The sequence below is a fragment of the Leuciscus leuciscus genome, assembly GCF_965113295.1.
Source record: "Leuciscus leuciscus genome assembly, chromosome: 24".
NCBI lineage: Eukaryota > Metazoa > Chordata > Actinopteri > Cypriniformes > Leuciscidae > Leuciscus > Leuciscus leuciscus.
This window is the reverse complement of record NC_138723.1, coordinates 9,133,353-9,143,765: the sequence shown is the minus strand read 5'-3', so window position 1 is coordinate 9,143,765 and position 10,413 is coordinate 9,133,353. Positions and strand designations below refer to the sequence as shown.

The 10,413-nt window shown below is 36.3% G+C and overlaps 1 protein-coding gene across 2 annotated transcripts in view; it reads left to right on the top strand.

Moving 5' to 3' along the window:
* Positions 1-3,035: 3,035 nt before the first annotated feature.
* sardh (sarcosine dehydrogenase) overlaps positions 3,036-10,413 on the top strand; it is a 61,899-nt gene continuing 54,521 nt past the window's right edge. Inside the window, exons 1-7 of one of the 2 annotated variants that reach the window (XM_082158785.1) lie at positions 3,036-3,189; positions 5,513-5,839; positions 6,134-6,312; positions 6,597-6,776; positions 6,878-7,001; positions 7,209-7,309; positions 9,912-10,016. In XM_082158785.1, coding sequence (XP_082014911.1) covers positions 5,518-5,839; positions 6,134-6,312; positions 6,597-6,776; positions 6,878-7,001; positions 7,209-7,309; positions 9,912-10,016 — 1,011 coding nt within the window. In that variant the 5' untranslated portion in view covers positions 3,036-3,189; positions 5,513-5,517. Of the gene's footprint in view, positions 3,190-3,808; positions 3,929-5,512; positions 5,840-6,133; positions 6,313-6,596; positions 6,777-6,877; positions 7,002-7,208; positions 7,310-9,911; positions 10,017-10,413 lie in introns of those variants that run through there. The other variant, XM_082158786.1, reaches the window with a different exon arrangement.

Sequence of the window (10,413 nt, the reverse complement as noted above, 5' to 3'; positions counted from 1 at the left end):
AATTGAAAAAGAATAAACACTAACGGAAATAGAATAAAATAAGTAAACGTAAAAAGTATTTTCAGTTGTCAATTCAACATTTCTATATTTATTTTATAGAAATGTATTTTATTACATTTATTTTAACTGAAACTAAATAAACTAAAAACTAGGCTTTATGGACAAAAATAAATAAATAAAATAATAAATAAATAAAACGGGGGTTTGCACTTGACCACTTGTCTACTTAAGGGATAGTTCACCCAAAAATGAAAATTCTGTCATAATTTTCTCACCCTCAAGTTGTTTCAAACCTGTATGAATTTCTGTCTTCTGTTGAACACAAAAGAAGATATTTTGAAGAATGCTGGTAACCAGACAGCCATTGACTTCCATAGTAGGAGAAAACAAATACTATGGAAGTCCATGGCTACAGTCAACTGTTTTCAGCATATCTTTTTTGTTTAACAGAAGAAAGAAACATACAGGTTTGGAACACCTTGAGGGCGAGTAAATGATGACAGAATTTTCATTCGGGGTGAACTATCCCTTTAAATGACTTACTTCAGGAATGTGGCCAAAGTGTTCAAGTGGGCATGAGGACTGCAAGGGTGCGTCTCGATCAGCTCACTAGTTCAGTAGTCAGGGCACTGATCAGGGAATCGGCCATTTTAAGGGCTGTCTGAATTGCTAAATCCTACCAATGCACTGAAACACTTGCTCCGTAAAAAGTCCCACAATGCACTGTGAAAGGACTATTATAATCAATGCTTTTGCGTTGCGAACACAGTTGCTCGGGGAAACGCCAAAGTTTTGCGAGAGAACTCAAAATATATTTTTCCTCCCATCTCATTTTTTTTTTCATCACCACATCCTTTTAGGGACTACGTACAAAAATACAATACAAAAAAACAAAAACAAAAAAACATAAAAAATGTATTTCAAATTCTCAACATTAACAAAAACTATAATACTAAAAACAATGAGGAGGGTGGATTTACAGTACATGGCTTATATGCAAAATATACAAAAGTTTGAAGCTTTCTGACATTATTCACAAGAGAGAGAATTCGCATTTGATTAAAATGAATGAGTAGGCTAAATCCAGTTTTGAGTGTTTTCAGGTCCAGATTCTTTAAACATTATGTACAAGACAGGGAACAATACAAAATTAAAATAAATAAATAAATGTTTAGTTAAAAATAAAACCTGAGTCAAACATTACAGTTCAACTGAATGACTCTTATGATATAACCGTTTCTCTCACATTAAAGTGGAGAGGATTGACACATGATTAATATCAGCCAGCAGGGGTCATGTGACCACAGCTCAGGGGTAAGGAGGAGTGTGGGCCATTTCTAAAACACCATCCTCAGCTGAAGGCATTGCCCCTCGTGACCCCAGCGAACCCTGTTTCATAAGAACAGCAAAATGCCATTGCATCTGAGCAGTTTATTCTCAGATGACACCATCAGTGGCTGAGCTTATTGCACAGAAACAGCCGTTTGAAATGTGTCTCATCAGATGGTTTTGGTCCTCTGTCTGCCTCTACATGTCAAACTGTTGGCTTTTTACCCAATGTTATAGTGCTCTGATGATATCACAGTTGTTTGTAGACTCAGATCTGTTATGAACATTTAAAGAACACTTAAATATAATTTTACAACCATTTATCTGAATGAATGAATGAATGAATGAATACAGCAATGTTTGTGGGTGCCACTGCCGTCACCGATAGGCTTTTGTCATTGCTTCATCCAGTGTGTTGTCATATTTCCCTGACTGGGGGTGGGGCTCTCTAAACCTCTTCTGATTGGTTTTTTTTCAGATAGGGAAGGTTTTGTGAGGTCAGACTCAGTGTCCATGTGTGTGTGGCTGAAACAGAGAGTTTTCACAATCTCAAGGATGTTTTGTGCATGTAGAAATAGGTCAGCCAATAATGGTCAAAGTTCATGGTATCTGGAAAACGTGTTATTCTGTCTGATTTGTAAGACACTAGGATACATATAAAAACATTCAAAATCCCATTTTAGTAAACGAATGGAGGCCCATTTCTGCCACATAAGAAAATAAATCACATTATGACATAAAAAGTCAAAATGATGAGATGAAAAGAATAAATTATCACATAAAAGTCCTCGTTATGAGAAGCTATGTTGATATTCTGACTTAAAAAAGTCCGAATTATGACAAATATTATAATTATAGCATAGAATATTTCAACTTTAGTATGCCACTATTATGACTGTTAATGTAACGTGGCTTCCATTTAAATGTAAAACATTCCTAAAATGTATTTTTCCATGAAATGAGAATAATCAGATGCCATATGTATGTGCTTATTTGCATGCATACTGACACCCATTTTATACAGTATATTCATGTTTGTGTTGTACAATGCATGTTCAGAAATCCTGTTAGGAGCCCCATTATATTCCTCCTGTAATCCTCATCCATGTTCTCAATATTTTCCAGCAGCAGTGAAGCCTCCTGTAATACTAGAGCAGATGTCTGAGATCAAGCTTTCTGCTCTAATTGTGATCTGCTCTGAGGATAAACTGACAGCTGAGTCTCAACATGCCATCGAGCACGTAACCCTATATATACTGTATATGTATAAATCAATATAAAACCATAAGGTTTGAAACCCACATATATGAGTTTTAAGATAAATGTTTGATCATTGTGCATTTAAATTCTTAAACTTTTAAATCTCCCCATCTTTGGTTACATCTTTATAGTCTAGCAAATGCTTAAAATCAAGTACTAATGATTATATTATACACACTTACATATTAAGAAAATATATAAAATTAAATAGAAATATATATTTCCATTATATATAGCCTATAATATAATAATATAATAATATAATAGTATATATATAATAAAAATATTAAAATTATTTTATTATTTCAATATATAATAAAACAATTATTTACTATTTTATTATATATAAAATAATAATTACGTTAATAATACATTAAATTAAATTTCTTTCTTTCCTCAACCCAACATACCATTGGTTCCACCGTCAGCTGCTGGTGGGTGGAGAGTTTTACACTAGCATGTGTATTTGGCAGCTTGCAATGCAACTAATGGATCTGGGCTGCAGTGTGCACTAAACAGTGCACAACGTCGACACCAGCAGAAATATTTTTTTTTGTGTGTGTGTTTTTTCTTTCCATAGTGGATTTATTCATCTGACAGGTGAGCAGTGCATGTGTTCTTTTGGAACTGTCTGGAAAACTCTCAACTCTCTATCTCAAAACCTACTTTAGCTGCCTAGAGTAACTTAGGCAATATTTATTGGCATGACAGAAACCGTTCTAAGGTTCTTTTGAGTGTAAATTGACCGAAAACGACCACTTTTAACCCACTTTGAAAGTTTCACACTTGTAACTTTGAATCCAAATTGTGGAAATCCGAAATGTACAGTGTAAAATCAAATCAAATGCCGAACCGCTGCGAGTTGTTTATCAACAGACAACCGATCATATAAACCTCTCAGTATCGCATTAAATATCAATGCGTTTTTAGTAGTTTCAGCGTCTGAAGAAAAAGTTATTTTATAGAGTGGCGGCTTGTATTTTTTAAGAGGCTACATTTTGTGTGTGTGTGTGCTCGTGGCATGTTGTAACTTGTACCTGTTCGATTGATATTAATATGCAAATATGTACTTACGACCTGGTGTTTGCAAATGTACAGTGTGAAGTCAGCCTGAGGGAACTCCTCGAAATACTCAGACACGTTGCATCTTTCAGCTCTGTTTGTTTTTCGGCTCATTCACTCATATCTGCAGTTCTGAAGTTGGCCACACACAGCTGTGTTCGTCCACATGCTCAGTCAGCAAACAGCCATATTTGAGCACCGGTTGCTCTGTTTATGAACATATCTCAACAGCAGTGTCAAACAGAGGACTTCTGCTCTTTTACTTAGTTTTATATAGGTGAGCGACACTGATGTGAAGTACTGACCTATCACTTCACACGCTGATAGTTTTTTTTAGTTGTCTTGTTTGTTTTTTAGACATGTTATCTAATGCATGTGCATCTGTTTTACAATGTTGTTGTTGTTTTGCACGTTATTATTATTTAGTTTAATATCAATTTCATCGTGCTTGCATTGCACAAATGCTTCGATCAGCTTAAAACAAGCTTTTACATCACGTTTTGGAAAGACAAGTTGGTCATTGTTGCATTATTTTCAGGCGACACGTTTGTTGACCAGTGAGTAGGCTTAAATAAGAAACTGAACTGTCTGTAAAACATTTCAGATGACAAAGCTTAACTAAAACTCTTATTAGTGTAGATAAGCTGACTCACATGATGCTCACAGTGAAGAATGTTAAGAAATATGCAGAGGAAATTATACATTTAAATTAGATATTTAAATAGATGGATAATAAAGATTAAAATTACTTAGTGCTTGGCTTAAGTTAGTTTTTTTTATTTTAATTGGTAACACTTTTTACAATAAGGTCCCATTTGTTAACTTTAGTTAATGCATTAACAGAAAATTCTGTCAGTAATTACTCACCCTCATGTTGTTCCAACCGCGTAAGACCTTCGTTCATCTTCGGAACACAAATTAAGATATTCTTGATTAAATCTGAGAGCTGTCTCACTCCTCCATAGGCTTCTAAAGACGTTATAACTTGCTGGCCCAGAAAATGCATTAAAGACATCGTTAATATAGTCCAAGTGACTACAGTGGCTCAATCTTAAGTTTATAAAGCGACGAGAATACTTTTTGTGCGCAAAAACAAACAAAAATAACGACTTTATTCCACTATTCATTTCCATTTTTTTCACGTAGTGTTTTAGCGCAGCGCGTCTGTGTTGTACGTCACACGCATCACACACATGACCAGCGTCGGCCAATAGTGAGCCTACGTGGTGACGTGCAACACAGACGCGCTGCGCTAAAACACTACGTGAAAAAAATGGAAATGAATAGTGGAATAAAGTCATTATTTTTGTTTGTTTTTGCGCACAAAAAGTATTCTCGTCGCTTTATAAACTTAAGATTGAGCCACTGTAGTCACTTGGACTATATTAACGATGTCTTTAATGCATTTTCTGGGCCAGCAAGTTGTAACGTCTTTAGAAGCCTATGGAGGAGTGAGACAGCTCTCAGATTTAATCAAAAATATCTTAATTTGTGTTCCGAAGATGAACGAAGGTCTTACGCGGTTGGAACAACATGAGGGTGAGTAATTACTGACAGAATTTTTGGGGGAACTAACACTTTAATGTCAACTTATGTAGTTAATGAATGCAACCTTATTGTAAATGGTTACCATATTATTATTATTTTTAAAAAGCCCAAAATTGCAGCTGTATATAAAAAATCCAGGTGTATTTTATTTTGAAGTAAACTTTTTTAATGGGTAGACTATTTATCTTATGTAGAAAACTCAAAAAAGTAATTGTAACAAATAAAAGTGGGCCCAGTACTGAGCCCTGAGGGACTCCTTTTCTATCAACATTATATAATAAGAGTCCGTGTTTATGGTCTTGTGTTGTTGCAGGGGCCATGGCCTTCTTGGGAACAGTGGCGCGGAGGGTGACGGCATGCCGTCAGCACCTCTCGCCCCTCTGCCGTGCCACCACCCGCTGCTATAGCTCCCAGTCTACACACACCACAGAGAAGAGCGTCCCCTATGAGAAGACCCTCAAACAGGAGGATGGCGTCAGTGGGCCCACCAAACCACTGCCAAAGTCTGCAGATGTTGTGGTGATAGGAGGAGGAAGCCTGGGTTGCCAGACCCTCTATCACCTGTGTAAAATGGGCATAACCAATGTGGTTTTGCTGGAGAGGGACAGATTGACTGCAGGCACCACCTGGCACACGGCGGGTATTGCATTGTGTTTACTTTGTGATTAGAGACTTGGTTTCTTTTTCAGTTTTTAACTTTCATTGAACAATGTGTAAGGTAAAACTGAATCTAGGTAGCAAATCTGATTTAATATCCCACTTGTACAGTTTAGTTTAAGTGTTTAGTCCATGAATAGGCTTACATAACTGGTTGTATAATAGTTAAAGCCTACTCCATGGGCGTAGCAGTCTGTCAAATACAAATGAGCTCCAACTTGTCTTTTGAATATTGTTTCTTTGTTTGAATCAGATGCTACATCTTATGTTTTCACAGGTCTTTTGTGGCAGTTAAGACCAAGTGATACTGAGGTGGAACTCTTGGCTCACACTCGCAACGTGATCAGCTCAGAGCTGGAGGAGGAGACGGGACTCGAGACGGGCTGGATCCAAAATGGAGGCCTGTTCATCGCTTCCAACAAGCAGCGACTGGACGAGTACAAGCGCCTCATGTCGGTATGGCACAAATGCTAAACCACACATCTTGGCAAGATAGAAATGGAACTGCTGCACAATCAAATTACAAAGACAAAAAAAAAAGTTTATTTCTATAAAAATCACTCAAAGATTAATTCGTATGTAAATTGTCCACTGGAATCCAATGTGCCAATTTTTTTTATATATAATGAATGCAGTGATTGACTAATCAGAATCAAGAATTTCAAAGAGGCATGTGTTAATAATTAATGAAATGTGAAACAAAATCTAATAAGTGGCTACTCACACATTTTGCTTTTCAGTTGGGTAAAGCGTACGGCATTGAGTCATACGTCCTGTCGCCAGCTGAGACTAAAGACCTGTATCCTCTGATGAATGTGAAAGATCTTTATGGCACACTCTATGTGCCTAAAGACGGCACCATGGACCCAGCTGGCACCTGCACCACCCTCTCCAGAGCAGCCACTGCACGGGGTGCCACTGTACGCCTCCTCACCCTAAACTCTCTTCAACTGATGATTGACTTCTTTAGTTACGATTGAATGCATGAACCATATTGAAACATGATTATTATTGATTTCAGGTGATCGAGAACTGTCCAGTGACAGGTGTCCAGGTTAAGGTTGATGATTTTGGCGTGAAGAGAGTGAAAGCTGTAGAAACTGCTCACGGGACAATCCAAACTCCATGTGTGGTGAATTGTGCAGGTCAGAAAGATGCAGACTTCACCAGCAGAGGGCAGTCTGTGATAGTGAAATAGCTTTTAACCATATATACTGTATACTTATTTATTGATTATTTTACTAATTTCTCTGGTCTTTTTTTAATGGATATCATAATCAAATTTCATCAACTGTCTGTTTTCATGCCAATACAGCATAATCCTGTCACTTATACTTCTCTATGTTTTTTAGGTGTCTGGGCCACTAAGCTGGGTAAAATGGCAGGCGTCAATGTTCCATTGGTTGCCATGCATCATGCTTATGTTGTCACAGAAAGAATCGAGGGAATTCAGGTAAGCTATTAAATGCCGCACACTGTCCGGTTCAGCATAGTATTACACATCACAAACCAACAATCATAATAAATCATGTCTTTGCTCTTGGTTGTAGCCTAAAGTATCTGTGGTGGACATAATGTGCATAAAATGCCCCTACTACCTGATTGGGGTCTTGAGTAATCACACCTTTGTCCTAGGCTATGTAAACAGCAAACACTAGGATCTTTGCAGAAGATGGCGCCATGACTTCAGATGAATCAACACATTTAACCATGTGCACATGGTCCTTAACATTCCACGCACTAAAAAAACAGCAGGGAAACTCAAAATCATACCATTAAGGGGAGAGATGCACATTATACAAAAACAGTGAGGCATTTCGCATTATTTTTCCATACAGTGATGCATGCTGGGAAAAAGAGTCCAACATTTGAACAGCCGGTTAACGTGCAGCAATTGCGTTGAGCCATATTTAAATGAAGTAATTAGCATTATTTTTAGTGCAAACATCTTGTTTTAAGGTTTTTAATCAGAATAATCCAAATTTAGTTGTAGAATTCTTAGACAAAATGGGCCTTTCTATTAAAACGGGTAAAACTGCAGTTTCTATTTAACATTTTTATAACTTTTTTTTTTTTTTGCTCAAAATAACCAAAGAAGCTTGTGTGGCATTAAAAAAATTATTAAGATTATTGTTTATTGTGCCTTATTAAAAAAAACTTGTTATTTGCCTACTGCTATTAATGTTCTATACCCGTGAAAAGTAGATCAGGGCTCAACAAAGAGGATGGGCTGATGACCAGTTTGGCAGAGTTTCAGGCCACATGTGCTGCATTGATACTACATTTTACATCTTGTGTATATGTTTTTGTGCCTTTACGGTGTCTATTGAACGCTGTTATTGAATTGTGCTAATTATGTTACCAAGGAAACCAATGAAATGTACAAATTTAAATGTGTTATTAAGGAAACCAAGGATAATGTGACAGCATCAGTTAGAGTGGTGTGAAAATTATAAACAGATCAGTAATGCTTCACACTAGATTACTGTTTCCCAGCAGTTTATAGCTGTCATAGTTACATTTATATGTATTTCCATGTAATATTAACAAATATTATAAAAAATGTATTAATAGTATTTGATATTAAACAAATTATGATGTAATTTAATAATATAATTGAATAACTACATAATAATGAAATGAAAGGTTCAGCCATGAAACTCTTCGTGTTCTGATTGGTTCATTCAACGTAATGTTCTCAGCCAATCAATTTCACATATTCATTACCGTTTCCCTTTGTAACCATGGCATCCAAACAAATACACTAACTCTGTAACAGTGTGGATTCTTATTCTACCCCTCCGTCTCCCCAGCACCACCTGCCTAGATCTGCTACAGGGTCTCTCTCTCTCTCTCTCTCTCTCTCTCTCTCTCTCTCTCTCTCTCTCTCTCTCTCTCTCTCTCTCAGCATCAGCATGTGTCCAATAAATGTATGTTCCGAACATAAAATGCTACACTCGTTTTAGGTGGTGTTTAGTCAACTAGGTGACTGCAGCGCATTGAAAAGATATAACTGGAAATAAATGAGTTGTACTATTTCAAAACGGAAGTGCGTCACGGACCTCAGTGCATGTAGTCCATTGGGGCGTCGTGCTCTATTCTGTGGCAAATCACAACAGCAGCCATGGCATAAGCACTTAGCTCAGAGCCTTCCTCTGGATTATGCAACACTGTGTGTGTGTGTGTGTGTGTAGGAGAGAGAGAGCGCTTGTAGTTTGATACATGGTTGATGACAGCTATGTTACTCCTCACAGAATGGCCAATGTGTCATCACTGAATCTCAAGTAATGAGATGTTTGTCATCCACATGATGTGATAGTGAAATTGATAGATATTTTGCTTCTGAATGCACTGTGAAACTGCAAAATAAATATTAAGCCCTCAAACCAACATTAACATACTTAGGAAGCTTGTTTCTGCCATGGAATAAATAAAAAATCTCGCTTTTATCTCGCAATGCTGACTTTGTTCTCGCAATTGCGCATTTATAACAATTTAGATTTTTTTTTTTTTACAATGTTTCACACGTTAACATTAAATAATGTATTGCTACATTTGTTACAATATTTATTAATCTTTGTTAACGATAGTTAATAAAAATACAGTTGTTCATGTTAGTTCACAGTGCATTAACTAATGTTAACAAATACAACTTGATTTTAATTATTAAATGTATTATTAAATGTTGAAATTAGCAATATACATGCTGTAGAAGTGCAGTCCATTATTAGTTCATGTTAACTAATGTAGTTAATTAAAAAACCTTACAGCTATGTTTCCATCCAAAGTTGCGAATATAACATAAAACTCGCACAAAATATCGCATAAAACATTTGCGAATAAAGTCGAAGAGAACAAAATCATCATTATATGACGCTTAATATTCCGTGTCGTAAATAAGCTTCCATAAATTACACAGGAGAGTGGAAGTATCACTGTACACACTGATCGTATCATCATCTGATGTTGGTTATAGTTTCAACATATTTGCTCCTACAAAATGCTTTGTCATGCATGAATATAATGAGCTTTCTAATATAATATTTTTCCACTAGAATATGCCCAACGTCAGGGACCATGATGCATCTGTCTACCTCCGTCTCCAAGGTGACGCTCTTTCTGTGGGAGGCTACGAACAGAACCCCATATTCTGGGATGATGTAAGTTGTAATGACTGTTTCAAAAAGTGAAAAAATATTACTGAGTCTGAGATATAAAAGGTGTTATTCTTTCCATATTTTTGCTATAGTTGTTTATGTTGTATATGTGCAGTGTTTGGTTTGAGTTCCACAATCCATATATCAGGAAGTTCCCATTTACCATTTGATTTGCTGTGCATTCAAGTGATTTGGTACAAATAAAATGGGTGCATGAAGTCATTTCATATTTTTTCCTCTTCCCACTTTTTAGAGCTATTGCACAAAATGAGGGGCAAAAAGTGCATTAGGTTTGTAATTGATGTTTTATCAAATTATTTATCTTTCTCATTGGGGATTAAGTAACAATGTATCATATTGGTTATCGGCTGAAAATTAATGTTTTAGTTTTTTATCACTA